Source organism: Puma concolor, chromosome B2, assembly GCF_028749965.1.
Source record: "Puma concolor isolate L17-30 chromosome B2, mPumCon1.1.hap2, whole genome shotgun sequence".
NCBI classification, from domain to species: Eukaryota; Metazoa; Chordata; class Mammalia; order Carnivora; family Felidae; genus Puma; species Puma concolor.
Window position 1 is genome coordinate 120,949,969 of NC_141671.1, and position 20,004 is coordinate 120,969,972.

At 36.6% G+C, this 20,004-nt stretch overlaps 1 protein-coding gene across 1 annotated transcript in view; it reads left to right on the forward strand.

Moving 5' to 3' along the window:
* Positions 1-20,004, forward strand: part of ENPP1 (ectonucleotide pyrophosphatase/phosphodiesterase 1) — a 71,891-nt gene that overhangs the window by 43,688 nt on the left and 8,199 nt on the right. The window contains exons 10-23 of the mRNA XM_086707863.1: positions 334-399; positions 707-779; positions 3,585-3,693; positions 4,645-4,776; positions 6,318-6,349; positions 7,293-7,420; positions 8,590-8,659; positions 9,563-9,650; positions 11,104-11,273; positions 12,725-12,776; positions 14,330-14,484; positions 16,008-16,137; positions 17,230-17,310; positions 18,167-18,299. Coding sequence (XP_086563989.1) covers positions 334-399; positions 707-779; positions 3,585-3,693; positions 4,645-4,776; positions 6,318-6,349; positions 7,293-7,420; positions 8,590-8,659; positions 9,563-9,650; positions 11,104-11,273; positions 12,725-12,776; positions 14,330-14,484; positions 16,008-16,137; positions 17,230-17,310; positions 18,167-18,299 — 1,419 coding nt within the window. The remainder of the gene's footprint in view (positions 1-333; positions 400-706; positions 780-3,584; positions 3,694-4,644; positions 4,777-6,317; positions 6,350-7,292; positions 7,421-8,589; positions 8,660-9,562; positions 9,651-11,103; positions 11,274-12,724; positions 12,777-14,329; positions 14,485-16,007; positions 16,138-17,229; positions 17,311-18,166; positions 18,300-20,004) is intronic.

Genomic DNA, 20,004 nt, shown 5'->3' on the forward strand with positions numbered 1-20,004 from the left:
TTCATTGGGATGTTTATGGGGACACCATTTAGAACTGTAATTGGCAATAAATGCTTAATAAATATTAGTTACATAACAAAAATGTCAGCAAATTAAACACTTGCCTTCATTCTCTTCCCCAGATCGAAGCTTCCCCAATGTGAACCTTAACTTTTGGTCCTTTATTGGGAAAACAAGTTAGAGTTTTCAAATAAAACTTTTACATTGTTTCAAACACAATTAATGCATGTAATTGCTTTAGTCTTTCAGTGTGCTTGTCAATAAGAAACACACTGATATTTTAAACTCAAACAATGTCACAGACTATTTAATTTTGTTTATCCTTAATTTTAGTTCAGTACCATTTGAAGAAAGGATTTTAGCTGTTCTTAAGTGGTTGCAGCTTCCTAAAGATGAAAGGTATGTAGATGACTAATTTGTATGGTAACTACTCCTTTGTTTTATAGATATCACAGAATATTTAAAAATAAGCAGCAAGAAAACTTTGCAGTTGGCTCTGGCATTTTATATCCAAATAAACTCTTTAGGGAGCTCTTATGGCTACCATTTTGAAGAACTCCAAATCTGCAAATTATTTCTCAGAAAGATTAGAAATGTTACCCCAGTGTTGTAGACTTTTTAATCACTATCAATTGTTAAATTATTCTTTCCATTCTGTTTTACAATGTGTTTATAAAATATTACATTTTGATGCTGTTTGATTTAGACCACACTTTTACACTCTGTATTTAGAAGAACCAGATTCTTCAGGTCATTCATATGGACCAGTCAGCAGTGAGGTAAGTACCTTTTTATCAGTGATTACTTCATGAAACCTGGTGTCATGTAACTAAACCTGCTTTGAAGCAGGTTTCTAGACCATTCTAGCAAGATTCCATGATTCTGGGAAGAGTAGTAAGCACAATTTTAACTAAACCAAAGGATGCACTCTAGTAAAAATAACAGTAGTCTTGTCTATACTTTCCACAGTGCTCAGTTGAACTGATGGTAAATTAAATTCCATATTCTCATTTCCAAAGTCTTTATCCACTACATTTATCCCTACATTGGCTTAAAAACTAAGGGTCTTTGGAAGTTTTGTAAATGGGTAAGACTCCAATTTTCTTTTTTTTCTTTCTTTCTTTCTTTTTTTTTTTTTAAATCTTGACTTATTTTATTCTGTGTTTGAGAAACAAGAGTGTGGATAGCAAAGGTTCAGGTAGCCAGGGTTCTGGCCTGTCCATAGACTGGTTTCTTTTTTTTCTTTTTTTTTTTTTAGTTCTTGTTTTGATGTTTATTTGTTTATTTATTTATTTATTTTTTTGAGAGAGAGAGGCAGAGTACGAACAAGGGAGGGGGGCAGAGAGAGGGAGACACTGAATCCGAAGCAGGCTCCACGCTCTGAGCCGTCAGCACAGAGCCCAACGTGGGGCTTGAACTCACGAACTGTGAGATCATGACCTGAGCCGAAGTTGGACGCTTAACTGACTGAGCCACCCAGGCACCCCTAAGTTTTGTTTTTTTTCTTCTTAATTCAAGTTAGTTAACATACAGTGTAGTCTTGGCTTCAGAGGTAGAACCCAGTGATTCCTCTCTTACATATGGCATCCAGTGCTCAATTTTCTATGTAAATAGAGGAGAATTAGTCAAATAACACAAGAAGCCTACTATGATCTCTCCACCTTAGGAGATCTAGCTCTGACCTCTGAGATCATGCTTACAACAGAGCTTGGGCATTAAAGAATAGGAGATTTTGTCAACACTATAGAAAATTTCAAATAACCATGGTTTTATTGAACAGTTACTAGGAAGTTAGAGATGGGGAAATGGCTCATGTACTAAGGCTGTCAACATGAGATCTTACTTGACCTGACACCCTTTTAGGAACTTAGCCCAACCCTGGCTAGGTTTGTAATCGGTATAGTGCTTTGAAAGATCAAATACTGCTTTCAGTTTTTGTGCGGCCATAGAATTTTTATATCTTGGAGCAGAGGAAGCATTGGAACAGAAAACGATTTGAGCTTCTTTCCTTGTACTTCTAAGCTGACTTCCCTTATGCCGTATATTTTATCTGTGACCCAAGATCTGAAAAGAAACAGGGAGTAAGGATCTAGGAATATTGGTGGTCATGGTGAAAGGAAGAAGAGGTATAGCCAGGGTCCCTAATCTCAGAATCCTTGTTATCTCTTCCCCCATATGACTGTAAGAGATAAAAGACTAGGAATAGCTAGAATTTCACCCTAGTCTGCGTAGTTTGTGAGCCTTAAAGTCTCTTTAGCACAGAGTCCAGACCAGAGCCTATCCTAACATGTCTATTAGCTCCTAACATCTCCAGTAGCTCTAATGTAGTTAGTAATTCCGTGTGCCCTTGCTTTGCTCTTTAGAGGTGGGGTAAGGAAGACACATGGTCAATAAGGTGACTGGGTCATAATTGGTGACAGGGAAAAGTTTTGTGTCAGTGTTATCTTGGTTTGACAATTGACCAGATGCTAGTGTAATTTTTATTCTTTCACTAAATTCACTGACACAACTCATGTCTAGGTCAGTCTGGCTACAAGGAAGTCTGAGGATCATTTTGTAATTGTTTGGTTATCAGCTCATATAAGTTATGAAATCGGTGCTGCCTTTTCTAATTTCACTGAAGATTTTCCAAAGGACTATTTTTGTGATTCATCTTCATTCAAGATTGAGCCCCTTGCTTTTTGTATCATAGTCACCAGCTTGTAAATTCTGTTAAATTCTAATATTACTGGCACATCAAAACCCACTTGATTTTAATACTTAAAAACTCCAACTTGCATTACTTGGGTGGCTTTGAATGAAAGATCATATTGAAGGAGGTTGTTTCATTATTATAGTGGAATAAATTGACTGTAGAGATAAGACTGATTTGATACATTACAGAAAGCACATGTAGAGCTGCAAAGAATTTTCCTGGTTTTGCAAGGAGAGCTGAAAAGAGAAATGTCAAAAGCAAGTTACTAAAACTATTTGCTAGTCTGTCCTCGTGATAGATGTGTGCAAAATACATGCAGTTTGCAAGGAAATAATGGGTTCCTAGGAGTTCTAATTTAAAACATTTTTGTCAATGTTTATTTATTTTTGAGAGAGAGAGAGAGACACACACAGAGTGTGAGTGGGGATGGGTGAGACACAGAATTGGAAGCAGGCTCCAAGCTCTGAGCTGTCAACACAGAGCCCAATATGGGGCTCGAACCTATGAACTGTGAGATCATGACCTGAGCCAAAGTTGGAGGCTTAACTGACTGAGCCACCCAGGCACACCCTAGGAGTTCTAGTTTTAAAAATCAAACATAATGAACTATAAAGCATTTCATGAGTAATTTTAACATTTTTGGCAATTTAGACGATCAGGTCGGCTAGTGACATTTCCAGTACTTAGGATTGAGCATGTACGGGATTTGGGCCCTTCTTTTTATTAATGGGCATTGTCTTACCTGGCTTGTCTTAGCCTAATGCAAATCATATGTAGTTCATCATAGTAGCTGCATCCACTGAACTTTTCCTTTATGAACAGAGATAGCTTTACATAGAAATAGCCGTTAATATGGAATCCATCACATGACATTGCTTCCCTTTCTTAGGTCATCAGAGCTTTGCAGAGGGTTGACAACATGGTTGGCATGCTGATGGACGGTCTAAAGGAGCTGAACTTGCATCAGTGCCTGAACCTCATCCTTCTTTCAGATCATGGTAACCTGAATTTTCATCATTTACCCTTCAGGTTAAATGATGCCCCAAAAAAGGGTTCCTTGACTGGTTATTGTTTCATTATTTATTTTGATTGTTACAGTTAATACTTTGTTGTTTTTTTTTTAATGTAGTTTGTTGTGGAAAATGTTTAGGAAAAAATTATATAAAATATAAAGTACAAGTAAAGCACAGAATTCACAGCTATCAATGATAATGCACCCATTTCCTGATTTGAGGAAGGTTTGTACCAGGAATTTTGAAAAATTAAAAAAAGTTTTTTATTGTTTAATTTTGGTAAATGTAGTGTAATAATTTTAGATTTAATGAATACATTATTATGTACATCTTCTATTTAGCATAAAAATCTGATTTTAGAAGCAGTATGTATTAATTTTAGCACTATTTTAATTTCACTTTTTACTTATTTTGACCTTTAGAACATGTTTGTGTAACAGCCTTGAGAGTGCAGAAGCAATGAATGTACAAGAAAATAGAAAACACACCCTTTTCGTTTGTTTTTTTTTCTTGTTGTTATTGTTTGTGTCAGAAATAATTGCTAAAAGCTATTTCTAGAAATAGCTATAAGAAGTTTTGTTCCAAAGAAAATGCAGTTCTGGAATGAGACTGAGAATTTTATAATACCAGTTACTATTCTAGGTGATCTTATGAAAACAACTAAGCTTTGCTATTTGGTCTGAAGCTGTGATATTCCTCCTCACCTACCTAAATTAGAAGAAACAATAAAGTAATTGTGGATGAAGGGGAACAGATTTTTTTTTAAGTGAAATGGTGGATACAGCTGAAGTTCTGTGTCTTACCTACTAGATGTTTAACTCACATGAGCACTGAGCACATATTTGTTGAATTAAATTCTGGAAGTGAAGGAAATTCTCTTCCATGTGTGAAATTCTTTATTGAAGTTGTAACATGTTTGGGAATTTTTTCTCCTAGGCATGGAACAAGGCAGTTGCAAGAAATATGTGTATCTGAATAAGTATTTGGGAGATGTTAAAAATATTAAAATTGTATATGGACCTGCCGCTCGCTTGAGACCCTCTGATGTCCCGGATAAGTACTTTTCATGTAAGTATATATGGACGCTAACTTTGAATGTGATTACATTCTGAATACATTCCTCTAAATTATTGTATCTCTACACTAAAGTGCATCAAGTTAATTTCCTTTGCATGATTAAATCTCCAATGCAGGTCTTCTGCACCCAAAGGGATTTTATTCAAGACATAGATCTAACCACTTATTTTTGTTTTTCGTTGCTAAGCATATTATGTGTGTGTGCTCAGTACATTTTTATGTCGTAGTGTGTGTTTTACTTGTATTGGGTTCGAGATTACTTGTACTAAAAATAAAAACAAAAACAAAAAACAAAACAAAACTTAAAAGAAAAGTTCATCTGCATTTATTCAAGTTTCATTAATGACATTCCATTAAAATAACTTAGAGCTGTTATAAAATAATATTCTGTCACAAGGAGGAATGCAGGAAATTCTGTAATTCTTATAATTCCATAAACAGCTGGTTTCTGTCCTCAGAAATGACTTTCTTTTACCATTCTAAAACACAGTGAGAATGTGTTTCGTAAACAGAGAAGAAGAAATTTCAATTCTGTGTTGACCACATGTGCAACCCAAATTGCCAAGGAAATTTTTTAAATGTTAATTCTTTTGCAAGTCAAGTGCATTTCCTAACTGTTTGCACCTCTGTTATAGCCTGCTTAAAAGTCGTATACAATTGTTATAAAACCTGTTATAAAACCATATAGGCGGAGGCAGTGCCCAGAGATGTTTAGTATGGGATGCCTAAGCTTTAACTTTCTCTCATTAGGCCTCTGTTTCCCAAATTAAGGCAAAAATATCTATATTTATTTATCAATATACATACATGAAATATATATACAAAACATTTATTGTATCTGAAATTTTTTTTCAAACTTGTATAAAGTATGGCTAGAAGAATCTTTGGAAATCTAGACATATATTGATTTGTAGCACAGAAGATGCTACGTAAATCTGTGTGGTCTTGCTATGCAAATTCAGTTACAAAACTATCTACTTGCTCTCTCTTCTACGTTCTCCAGTGTCCTTTTTATTTGGAAATTCTGGAGTTACCAAATATCAAAATATATAAAATAAAAAGTAACGGTTTCCTTAAATCTCCCTAATTCACACCTCATTTCCTCTCTCTAGAGATTAAACACTGTTAGGCTTGGAATGTCTTCCCAGATATCTGCTATGCGTATATAAAACACTATTTTTTTTTTAATTTTTACACATGAAATCATACTAGATCTAGATGCATGGTCATATTTATGGATGGCCAGGTGAATGGACACACATATGGATGAACAGATGGATGGATAGATAGATATTCTTTAACTTGTCTCTTCATTTAACAGTACGACATGATTTCACAGGCATGGGGTGGTTCCTAAAGATCTGTCTCATTCCTACCAACCACTAATATATAATGGTTTAAATAAGCTGTTTGGAACCTGCTTTGATATTTAGATACAGAGTTTGAGTCTGACATTCAACATTTTTGTTTTATTTTTATTTCTAATTGTAGCATAACATCCATGATTAATTCTTATCTTTGTCCCCCTTCAGTTGATTATGAAGACCTTGCCAGAAATCTTTCCGTGAGTGTATTTATTTTTCCATTATTTACTTATTGTTAGTTTTAATATATATTTAGAAAAAAAGTTCAGTATCTGTTCTTGGGATTTTTTAGCATTAGAATTTTTGAGTATGTGGGCCAACATTTAAACGCCCTATAGTTTTTAAAGATTTTTAAGGACACACCCCAATAAACCAGCATTGAAAGTTTTTAAGAATTCATTTATTGTCATCAATTAATTTTTATAACAGTAAACAAATAATTGGAAAAAATAGAAGGGAAAAAGTCTATAGCTGTCTCAGCATAGGTACTGTTGGCATTGTTATATATTTCCTGCCAATCCTTTTATGCCCATTTAAAAAATAAATTCTTGACTTGGTGATGAGTTATCTATAGTACACTTTTTTTACTTGATATGTTTTATTTATTTATTTATTAAAGTTTATTTATTTGTTTTGAGAGAGAGAGAGCACACAAGCAGTGGAGGGACAGAGAGAGGGAGAGAGAGAATCCCAAGTAGTCTCTGCACAGTGTGAATGGGGCTCCAGCTCACAAAACTGTGAGATCCTGATCTGAGCTGAAACGAAGAGTCAGACACTTAACCGACTGAGCCACTCAGGGGTCCCGAAGTGTTTTAAATATTGAAGAAAATGATTACCATTGCAGTTATAAGAATGTTTGGAAATGGCATTATCGATAGTAACCCAAATATTAATGAATGGCATAGTCTAAGAATTTTAGTTTTTTTTTTTTATGTAGCAATTATGATTTCCTGTAAAAAATACGAATATTGAATCGTTGGGAATAGAGGGACTCCGTTATTTTTGCACCTGTGACTTACTGAGCAGACTGGTAAAATTTTTGACAGAAAAAAAATCTTACGGAATTAGAATACAGTCTCAAGAGAAGTTTACACCTAAGAAAATATCAAAATAAGATTTTTTCTTTACCTTCTGTAATATCAGTGCCGGAAGCCAAACCAGCACTTCAAACCTTACCTCAAGCATTTCTTACCGAAGCGTTTGCACTTTGCCAAAAACGACAGGATTGAGCCCTTGACATTCTATTTGGATCCTCAGTGGCAACTTGCATTGTAAGTTCTGATGGTTTCCAGGTAAACCTCACCTGATATGTTAGTCATTCAGTGTAACCATTGGGCCCTTTTGAACAGTGTTGTTGTATGAAAACTGTGCACAGATGATTCTCTTCACTCTGTCCTGGGGCTTCTCAACCCAGGATTGACCTTTTGGGGTCAGACCATTCTTTGTTGTGGAGGGCTGTCCTGTGCACTGTGGGATGTTTGAAAGCATCCCTGGCTTCTACCCACTAGATGAAAAAGCACCCTTTCCATAGTTGAGCCAACCAAAAATGTCTGCAGACATTGCTATAGGGTTCCCTGGGGAGGGCCATCCACCCCCAGCTGGGAGCCACTCCTCTGCCCACATCCATATTGATTATTTATGTTCCATGTTGGTGTTACCACTTGCCGCTCTTATCTCTTCTGCACATTACAGTTATCCTAATAATACCTTCAGATCCAGCAAATAATTGGTAAAACCTCTTTATGATAATGAGCAATTGCTTTCTTCATTTTACAAAGTTGTTTTTTCAGCTCAGTTTATTGATGTGTTGGAGAATTATTTGGATGGTTAATATTGTTAATATCTCAAAACCTGATAATTAACTCTTTGGATGGTTGCCGGGAAGCCAGGGACAATAAATACCCCTGTCAAACAAAACCTAAGCAATGAACCAGGATTCACTTTAAGAGTTTCACTGTCTCTACTTTTACTAGAGGGCTGTGCTTTTCGTGTTTGGAAGAAAAACATTGAAAGAAGGGATGGTCCTTGCCTTCATGGGAGAACCAATATTTTATGAACATCTATATTCCAAAGATTGCTTTAGGCTAAGCCATTTAATTTGTACAGACAACCCAATACAACAAGATTGAAATGAAGATAAGATAACTACATGGCCAGTGTCACAGCTAGCAAATAGCATAGTCAGGGTTCAAAACTAGTTTTGTGTCAGTGCTAGTGGCTTTTTTCCTCTATGCCATCCTGCATTTATGGTTGATTTGTCTGCAAAATAAAAGATAAGGGTGGCCTCTTACTGCTTTGCAAAGCCAGGTGGTTTTGTTTACCATTTTTTGGTTTGTTTAACAAAATAGTTACTTATTCTTGATTAACAGAAATAATGTGACTTTAAATTTTGCACTATGAATAGACTTCACATCATTAATTCATACTATGTCAAAATTAGGAATCCTGCAGAAAGGAAGCATTGTGGAATTGGATTCCATGGTTCTGACAATATATTTTCAAATATGCAAGTAAGTAAATCTGATATACTTAAAAAAATAGTAGTTTGTATCTGAAGAAAAATAATATACAAAATTTAGATTTATTTATTTATTTATTTAAATATGAAATTCATTGTTACATTGGTTTCCATACAACACGCAGTGCTCTGTTGAAGAGGACGACCTTCCCCGATAGAGGAGGACCGTTCTTTGGTCAAGGGTATACGAGTAGCTGCGCTCCCCTGCTAGAACCTCCAAACAAGCTCTCAAAGTTTAGATTTAGAAACACGGATTATGCTTACATATCTTGGATGAGAATTAATGAAGCATATGATTGCATATAGTCATTTTATTTTGAGCATGGTATTAATAGAATTTGTTAAAATATTCATGTTTCAGGCATGTATGACGTATTATATGACTTATACCTCATACTAAATTTCTAATAATCATTTTGCATATGTTTGTGTTCCATTAAGAGTATTGCTTTCACAGTAAATGAAAGCTGGTGATTTAAGAGGAGAAAAGATATCATACCTGTTTAATGCCTTACATTCATCTAGCAATTTAAAAGTTCAAAATATACGCACAACAGTTATTTAATTTGATCCCTACAGCACTGTGTAGGGTGGGCAGAGTGACATTTATATCCTATTTCACAGATGAGAAACAATTTCATCATCTGTTCTCTTCTGACTGTCAAGTCAGGAATCACAGTAAAGCTGAGAGAAGTGTCCTACATGTCCTTAGATTACATGTGCAACAGGGGTTAACACCATATCCTATGAAGCCTGTGGGCACGGTATTTTTCTGATATCTTAACATAACCAGTTTATATATGTACAATATGGATAATATCAAATAATTTTTTTCACCAGCTGCATACATAGCTGATATGAACTGATAAACTGTTAACTTTTCTGGCCAATCTAGGCTCTCTTTATCGGCTATGGACCTGGCTTCAAGCACAGCATCGAAGTTGACTCTTTTGAAAGTATTGAAGTCTATAATTTAATGTGTGGTAAGTGTGAACAGGCTTCTTTCATTTCTTCTGAAAACGGAGCTGGAATAGGATTATGAAAAGTAAGTCACACGGTGGGCATCTCTGTATAGATGATGATGATGTGAGACAGATCACATTTTTACCTTTCACCTTCCTGACCCAGAGTCATTGAAAAAAATATGTGGATCATTGCCATCTGATTACTGGTGTCTCTTCCACGGGTTTGCACACAGGTAAACTGCAACACCCAGAGCTGTGAGGTCTGTACATCCCCAATGCCTAGCAGTTTGCCAGGCATTCGGCTTAATGATACGACGATTGACTTAGGCGTCAGGTGGAAGCCCGGGAAAGAGTTTGGAGTCTGTGAAGGGAACACAAAAGAGGCAGAACCTCTGGTAGCAATAATAGTTCAATGGGTGACAATTGTAGAAATGGAGGAGGACCCATTAGATATTGTAGACAATTGTAGAAATGGAGGAGGACCCATTATTGACTTACTCTGTACTTTCTTAATACCTTTATGGTTGGATATTATGTTTTAAGTATTACTTCCTTTTTCTGATAATGATGCTAGACATTTGCAAAACCTTAAATATGTCCTGAGTATGATTCTTTCAGTGGGGGCCTATATACTCAAATGAATTAATATATCGTAAAGCACTTAAAACAGTGCCAGGCATATCCTAAGTGCTTTACTGTTTAAGTGTTTGCTATTGTTATTATCAAGAGCATGAGTTTTATTTTATTTTATTTAAAAAAAAAATTTTAATGTTTATTTATTTTTGAGACAGAGAGAGACAGAGCATGAACGGGGGAGGGGCAGAGAGAGAGGGAGACACAGAATCGGAAGCAGGCTCCAGGCTCTGAGCCATCAGCCCAGAGCCCGACGCGGGGCTCGAACTCACGGACTGCGAGATTGTGACCTGAGCTGAAGTCGGACGCTCACGGACCGACTGAGCCACCCAGGCGCCCCAAGAGCAGGAGTTTTAGACTCAGACAAAGCTGGTTTTGAAGCGTAGGTCTTACTACATTAGTAGCTTTGAGGCCTTGAGCAAAGCACTGGGATTATTCATCTACCAAATGTTGACAATAACTTATTAAATTGTTTTGAGGATTAATTAAGAAAAATATATTGGCACAGTGATTGACATTAGTATGCAATGGTGGTAACTATAGTTATTATACACTTTAAACTTCAGAAGTTTCATTAGAGACGTACAGCAGAATATCAGTAATTCCATTAAGAATAGCATAGTCATGTGCTTGCTTCGGCAGCATATATACTAAAAAAAAACAATAGCATAGTCCTAAATGCTCTCAAATTCAAGAGAGTTTTACAGTTTTATTTTAGGTAGAGAGTAAAGAAGTCTTACATACATTTAGTTCTAAAAAGATAAAAATAGTGTAAGTCTACCATTTATTTGATTTTGAAACCTCGAGGTAACCATTTACCATTCTTGGCATTATGCAGATTTACTGAATTTGTCACCTGCTCCTAATAATGGAACTCACGGAAGTCTTAACCACCTTCTAAAGAATCCTGTTTACACCCCAACGCATCCCAAAGAAGCCCACCCCCTGGCACAGTGCCCCTTCACGAGAACGCCCAGACATAACCTTGACTGTTCATGTGATCCCTCCGTAAGTATTGACAAAAAGTGTAGCCCAGTTTGTGTGATTTTACAGCACCCTCTGCATAGCATGTGCTATAGAAACACTTCATGATCAAATTAAAATGTATAAGTGAGCATAAATATATATTTATGTTTAATTCCAAGTAAGCACGCACGTGCAGCCCTTTTATTATTTATTTTTCCTCTTCCTGGTTTTTGCATTTTCACATACTTTTTAATTTTTATTTATTTATTTTTGAGAGAGAGAGAAAGTGCAGGCGGGGGAGGGCAGAGAGGAAGGGAGACGGAGAATCCGAAGCAGGCTCCACACTGTCAATGCACAGCCTGTCATAGGGCTCAAACCCATGAACCGTGAGATGTGACCTGAGCTGAAGTCGGATGCTTAACTTTGCCCAGGCAGCCCTCACTTCTGTTTTTATCCCTTGGTGCTGTGACTTGACTTGGGTTCAGGTTGGGAGAAGTCCAGCTAAGTTCTGGAGCATCCTGAATCATGGAATCTGTGCTACTGTCCTAGCAGTGAGGTCTTGATTATAAACCAGTCACAGTATTCTTTTCCTAAAATATATCTCAGTTTATTTTAAAGTTATTTTTTAATGTGTATTTATTTTGAGAGAGAGAGAGTGAACTGGGGAAGGGAAAGAGAGAGTCCCAAGCAGGCCCTGCACTGACAATGCAGGGCTCAATCTAGGAACCTATGAGATTATGACTTGAACCAAAATCAAGAGTGCAATGTTTGACTGAGCCACCCAGGCACCCCTCAGTTCATCTTAAATTTAGAGGCAAAACAACATTTTTTGGCAAGAAATGGATATATGGCACTTTACTTTTTAAGTTTATTTATTTTGAGAGAGACAGAAACAGTGCAAATGGGGGAGGCGCAGAGAGAGAGAAAGAATCCCAAGCAAGCTTCAAGTTGTTAATGCAGAGCCTGATGCAGGGCTCGGTCTCATGAACCATGAGATCATGACCTGAGCCAAAACCAAGAGTCAGACGCTTAATGGACTGAGCCACTCAGGCACCCCGGCACTGTTTTCTTTTTACTCCTATCTTAATATACAGTTTTAAGAAGATAAAAATTTGTGATAACAAGTGAACAAAATTGATAGTGTCCATGAAGATAGAGATTTGGGGAACAGTTGATTTTATGCCTTCCATTTTGTTTTAGGCTCGTAGAAAGACTGTCAGAGTAGGGATAAAAATTATAAAACAGCAATTCTTATTTTTCATTGATGGTGTTGTGCTTATGTAACAATTTTGTCTTCTTGCAGCTGTCATCCGAATTTTTATCTTCTTCATCAAAAAAAATAACTTTCACTTGTACAAGATGGTTTTATCATTGTCCCACGATGGAACAATGAGGCTGTAGAAATTGTTATAAAATTAAAACACATCTCAAAACAAAACAAAACAAAAAAAACCATGTCTCTCATCGCTTAAAATAGTATTATTAACTTTTAGGTTTTGCCAGTTGTGGATTTTGAGATACAGTTGAATTTGACTGTGGCAGAAGGTAAGGAAGGCATCCTTACTCTTGAGCTCGGAATGTGGAAACAGGCTTTTTCTCAACAGTGTCAACCACAGAGAACTGGTCTGGGGACATTAGCTGAGAATAGCCAGTAACATAAAGGTAGTAGGGGAGGACCACCTGATGAAACATGGCAATGTCCTTGCTCAACAGTCTAGACTGCTAGTCATAAGGAAGGAAGGGATAGTTACAGCACATCATGCATTTAGTGGAAGCTGAATAACTCTTTATGAACAGAGTTGAGGTGGTTTGAGATTTTGGAGATTTTTATAAGTTTATAAGAGACCCTCAGATTTCCATTGAAAATACTGTTAAATTTCTATCTCACCTGGTTCTTAGTTAATTATAGGAGAGTATAAGTTGATTGATTTATCTAAAGTTATTTCTTCATAAATTTTTTTTTTTTTTTTTTGAGAGAGAGTGTAAGCTGGGAGAGGCAGAGAAAGAGAATGAGAATCTTAATTAGGCTCCATGCTGGGCATAGACTTTGGGGCTCCATGCAGGGTTAGATCCCATGACCCTAAGATGGTGACCTGAGCCAAAATCAAGAGTCAGACGCCTAACTGACTAAGCCATCCCAGTGCCCCTCTTCATAACTTTTGAGTGAAAATTAAGCATATTTAATACACAGACAACTGAGAACATTTGTCAGCTGGGACTTGGATGCTCAGTGTCACTTTGATATGATCTCTGATACACTTTGATGTAGTCTCTGATCCTTAAGTTACTTGGCTCAGTTTTTTCCTTCTGGAATAAAAAGGTGAAGTCTACATTATTCCCAAATTGAATTTGCCTATATAAAATCTCTGTACATGTTTAGAGAAATCTTTGATGGCCCATGGTGACAAAGCATAGTGAAAGATGACACTTTTGGAATTGAGTAGATCTGTGTTTGAATATGAGCTTAGGAACTGTATGTCCATTGGAAAAGTATTTACTCCCTGTAAACTGCTGTATTCTCATCTGTACAATGGACATATAACCTTAATTCATAGGACTATTTAAGAATTCAATTAGACGATGTCTACAAAGGACTCTACAAAGCACTTGACGCTTGGAAAAAGCGCAGTAAACAGTATATATACTATCACTGTTTCATTCAGCTTTATCTCATAATTTCAGTTCTGAATTTTTGTTTTCTAAGCACATACATCATCCTCAAATTTTTCTTTCTGGAGATTTGCTCTAAAGAATAAGTCATTAAAGTAATGTTAAAGAATTTTAGTAATATTATTTAAGACCTATTTGCTGAAATTTCTAGCAATTTCACAGTGTCCCCTTGTGAGATCTTGATATTACACTGATCTCTCAGAATCTTCATAGGCAAAAACTGTGGTGAATCCCTTTTATTTTCTAAATAATTTATGGTTCTGCTCTTTGTAATTAGTTTGTGTTTTTTTTTTTTTTTGTAGTAAAAAATAATTTTTCAATAGGGTCTTAAGAAGAGGAAAGAATTAGATGAATGTTATTATATATTATCATATAGTTCACAGTAAGTTTGTTTGAACGGTGGTTTCATTTTTCCCCTATGACCCAAGAGAAGGTTATTAAGCGTGGCACTGTACCCTATGGAAGACCCAGAGTTCTCCAGAGGGACAGCACAGTTTGCCTTCTTTACCAGCACCGGTTTGTGAGTGCTTACAGCCATGACATCCTGATGCCCCTTTGGACATCCTACACTGTCAACAGAAATGCAAGTATTGGTCACCCCTCTAGCTACGTGTGATTATTTCATTAATTATCATTAAGCAGAACATTGAAAGCATGGTTAATTTGGGCCAAACTAATCTTGGCTTCATAATCGGTTCCTAAATTAGGAGATCACTGAATTGGGAGTTGCAGGAATTAAGTTCTGATTCTAGCTCTGTGACTTTGAGACTCTGAGCAAATTTCTTCTTCTGGGAAATGAGGAATGTGCATGAAAGTGTCTCCCTCGCCTTGTGTTTGTTTGTTTGTTTTCATGTTTTATGATTCTAACTTATGTAATCAGTTTTGCAGTCAGTCACAAGTATTCGTCTCTAAATGCATAGATGTATGAGTATAAGGACTCTTCTTGGCTGTACTCACCTTAGTGGGTCCTCACTGATGGGGAAGGCCATTAAAACTCAGTAATTTTTCAGTGTGTAACACCTATGGGAAGATCCTCAAATCAAACTACAGAGAGGCTGGGGATCCCGTCCACCTCCCAGACCACAGGAAGCCCTTGAAAGGAGTTGTGGGTAGGCGTGGTATGGAATATCCCAGAATAAGACCGCCATTCCCCCTCATCCCTGTCCCCTGGCTGCTGTAGTAGAAAGAGAAGCAGAAGATAGGCCTTGAAAGAGAGAAGGGGGGAGGGAATGAGATTTAGATTTTGATCAAATTAAAGTTTTAAACTAGTCTGACCAAATTTTCAAAGACTGAATGCCTGGCAAGCTACAGGAAGCCCTTAAGGGACAGAAAGGGGATTTGAGAGAGCTTAGTTGAGTCTAGCAGTTGGATTTAAAAAATAAAACTATAGTTAATACTCACTGAGAAAGGTAAATAAAAAAGGTAGGGATGTGTGCATGTATATATGTAATGTCTATGTTAAAAAATATGTATATATTACACACCCCCACATATTCTCATATTTACATAAAGTTTCAGCCATAAATTTGTTCTAATTTTGACGACTATCTTCAAACACTACAAACATGTTTTGTACTTGACTTTGTAATATATAGGAGTCTAGCCAGTATTGTGTGGGTCCCCATCAGATTTATTGTTTAATGCCTTAATTATGGTGTTCTTTGCTTTGGTTTGAATGTTCTGTTTTGTAATACAATCAAAGCAGCATAAATTCTGTCATCAGTGCTCCCGAGGTTTTCATGCTGCATTGTTAATTCAGTGGCTCCCCCAAGCACCAGCTTTCAAGTCTATGCAGTTGTCTTTGGAAGATAGGCTCAGGTCCCCCCAGCATATAGGCCCATATTGAACCCAGCATAATAGGCCAATATTTGCACATATGACAAATGACTAATATCCTTAATAGTATAAAGAGTTGTTGCCTTTCAGTTAGAAAAAAAGATGAATACACTGTTAGAAAAATGGGAAAATGGAGTAGGACCTAAAGGGACAAGTAGGGTGTTGTTCACAGACCTTGTAGGGTGTGGTTCACCCTCAACTCTTCATAAAGCAGTCTTCTTTTCTTTTATATGCCTGATACCTCATGGCTGTTTACGTTTTGTTTTTCAGGACAGTTTCTCTACAGAAGACTTTTCCAACTGTCTCCACCAGGATCTTCGAATTTCCCTCAATCCTGTCCATAAGTGTTCGTTTTATAAAAATAATGCTGAACTGAGTTACGGGTTCCTCTACCCACCACGTAAGTTTCTTCCTCCCTGACCTGCCCTTTCCCTGGTCTTCTTTCTCTCTTCCTTCTCCTTTTCTTTCTTTTGGGGCAATGGACACCATCTTTTTATTGTTGATCATCATGAATGAGAAGTATAACTCTTAGGGGAAAATTTCTAAAGCATCTAAAACTTGAATTTTACAAAACCTTTAGCTTTTGTTTGGAGGGTAGTTGATTTAGTGCAGACACTGTAGATAGGACATTCTTCATTTTTTCTACCTTTCTTTTACACAGAATTTGAGAAAACTTGAGTCAGAAGGATACAGCAGGGGTCTTAGGAGGGAGATATCATTTTGTTTGTTAAAAAGAAAAATAATTTGTCAAAAAATTAGGAATAGGCAGAGCCCAAGTGTGCTTGCCCTTTACGGGGACAGAGCCACTAGGGAAGATTTTTCTCTCCCTCTCTTTTTTTTTTTTTTTTTTTGAGGTAAAGTGTTCTCTTTTTAATGTGGCAAATTTGTATGTTAATGAGAAGACATTTTGAGGCTGGCCTTAAAAGGCAAAAATCAGAAGTCTCCAGGTGCTTAAATACTTTCAATATCCAGTCCAGTCCCCAGAATAAGTGTCTGAAGTCAGAACTTGGCTATTGCTTTATGAAAATAGAGCAGATCCAAGCTGAAAATCCATACAAAGAAGCCTTGTACAGCATTTCGAGGCAGACGTCCTGTGATGTTTTTTTAGGGCAGTAGGTGTTGTTCTGAAGCCAGATATCCTCTTTTTTCCTTTCACTGTAAGAGAGTTGAAGGAAAGAAGATTGTCCACACAATACATCGTAGTTGAAATAAGGCAAATAAGGTAAAAATTGAACACGTTTATTTTGGGGCTCTTATTAAGCTTTTGTTTCTTTGCTAAATTCATCTTGAGGAAGAAAATACTTATTTTCCTTTTTTTTAAGGGACTTGACCAAGCACATTGCCCTTTCCCTTGACCCAGTACCTGGGAAACTTTTATGGGTTTAAGGTGATAGCTAATTTTTAAAAATGCTACTCCCATGAAAAAGTATAATGTCTAATGCTACTCATGAAGAATGAAATAGTTGTCTTTTTTATTTTTATTTTTTTGTAGAACTAAATAAAGGTTCAAGTCAACTATATTCTGAAGCATTGCTTAATACTAACATAGTGCCAATGTACCAGAGTTTTCAAGGTAAAAAATTTTAACCCTATATTTCATAATCTCAATGAATTTCTGTGTATTATAGGTATAATTTATATTAATAAGGTTGACCCTCTAAATTAAATGACTATCTGATACATTCTTATCGGTTTAACTTGGACAACACCAATACACAAAAATTCTCCAACTATTAAAATCATGATATATTCCAATACCATTTATTCTACTCTGTATTTAAATCTCTATAAATGACATTTTTTGGTGGAAAAAGTATGTAGTCTTCTTGGAAAGTTATCCAGTTAATATAATCTACAACATTTACATAAACTTTCAGTATGTTTCCTTATTTAACTTTTGGAAGTTCTTGATAATTGCTTTTGATCTTAAAATGTATGGATTTTACATCACTATTAATTATCGCAGCATTTGGCTCTTACAAGGATAAATATAAATTTATACTTCAAGTGGCATATAGGATTTCACAATATAGAGCATACAGGAGATTTTTACTCCAATTTACATGTAGAGTACTTGTGACTATTTCAAAGGGAATGTTCAGATATTAACAATAAATCTGAATAACCTGCCTCGTTTACTGATGTTCATGGTTTTTTATGCTTTGTGGTGGTCTGTGATCACAAATTCATGGTGATGCACATGATCAGTCATGTCCAAAATAGTCTTGAATTCAACATTTGTTTATTAGTTCTGCCAAAGGCCAAAGTCGAGCAATGGATTTTTGGCCTCACATTAACACTGAAGCCAAATTTGACTTTGTCTCTGATTACTACAGATGCTGATTTCAAATGAGGTTGTTGAGTTTTTGTAACACGACAGCATGGCACCTTATTCTTTTGAAACTGCACTGACTTCCTTCTTGTTTCAGTTATATGGCACTATTTTCATGGCACCCTACTGCACAGGTATGCAGAAGAAAGAAATGGTGTCAATGTTGTCAGTGGCCCTGTGTTTGACTCTGATTATGATGGATGCTATGATTCCTCAGAGACCCTGAAGCAGTAAGACATATTTCATTTCCTCTTAAAAACAGCTGTCAAGGGGCGCCTGGGTGGCGCAGTCGGTTAAGCGTCCGACTTCAGCCAGGTCACGATCTCGCGGTCCCCGAGTTCGAGCCCCGCGTCAGGCTCTGGGCTGATGGCTCAGAGCCTGGAGCCTGTTTCCGATTCTGTGTCTCCCTCTCTCTCTGCCCCTCCCCCATTCATGCTCTGTCTCTCTCTGTCCCAAAAATAAATAAACATTGAAAAAAAAAATTTAAAAAAAAAAAAAAAAAAAAAAAAACAGCTGTCAAGTGGGATTACCATCCAGCTGAGTCACCAGAGCCTTTTCTGTCTGATAGTATTCATACTGATGTACGTGACATTTCTGATTACACTGAGAGCCCCTTGAAATACCTGATTAATTTTGATGTTTTGCTCAGTGTTCAGTAAAATGTTTTTTGGAGGAAAGAAGGAGTGTTTCTCTCCCACGCAGCTTAGATAAGCAATTCTTGAGCTCAGATTAAGCACTGAACTCACTGTATGTTAAGAAGGTAACATCCATGTTTAAAATCCCTATGTGTGGCTGATTGTTAAAATACTGTCTTAATTAACATACTGCTGGCTAGAAGATGAACACGTGCTGTGGCTAGAGGCATCCTGAAAGAACCAACAGGGTTATAAATCTATAGTGTCCAAGCTTAGGCCTTGAGTGAATGTCACAGCTTTTACCCAACTTTGGTTAGAGGGAGATGGAGTGACCATCTTGAAAAAAAAAACCCAACAGTGGTTTTTTATAAAGGAGAGGAGGAGAACATTTTATTTTTTTATTTTTTTTATTTTTTTTAATTCACATCCAAATTAGTTAGCATATGGTGCAACAATGATTTCAGGAGTAGATTCCTTAGCGCCCCGTAAGCATTTAGCCCATCCGCCCTCCCACAATCCCTCCAGGAACCCTCTGTTTATTCTGCATATTTAAGAGTCTCTTCTGTTTTGTCCCCCTCCCTGTTATGATGTTATTTTTGTTTCCTTTCCCTTATGTTCATCTGTTTTGTCTCTTAAAGTCCTCATATGAGTGAAGTCATATGATTTTTGTCTTTCTCTGACTAATGTCACTTAGCATAATACCCTCCAGTTCCATCCACGTAGTTGCAAATGGCGAGATTTCATTCTTTTTGATTGCCGACTAATACTCTATTGTATGTCTATATATACCACATCTTCTTTATCCATTCATCCATCGATGGACATTTGGGCTCTTTCCATACTTTGGCTATTGTTGATAGTGCTGCTATAAACATGGGGTTGCATGTGTCCCTTCGAAACAGCACACCTGGATCCCTCCATTTGATCTTTCTTAAAAAAATAACATGAGTTTTGGAAGCAATTTTGCTATTAAGGCTCCAGGGTAAAGAAATTGAAACATCTGCTGAGATTCACCTCTTCCCTGAGCACCGTTCTTCCAGGCAGGCTCGGAAATTACTCTTCACACACATATATCTGTAGCACATTAGTTTGTAAAATGACAGGGGTTTTTTTTTGTTTGTTTGTTTGTTTTAAACTATATCCCTTGAGGAATAAGGGTCCTAACATAACTGCCTCAGAGGTCACAGCAGTAGAATGGGTAAAGAAGGGAACTTTATACATTTTGGATTCTACCAGAGCTCTCTGTTTTAATCCATCTTCTATATTATGGCTCCACAGAAGATTAAAATTGAAAACAATG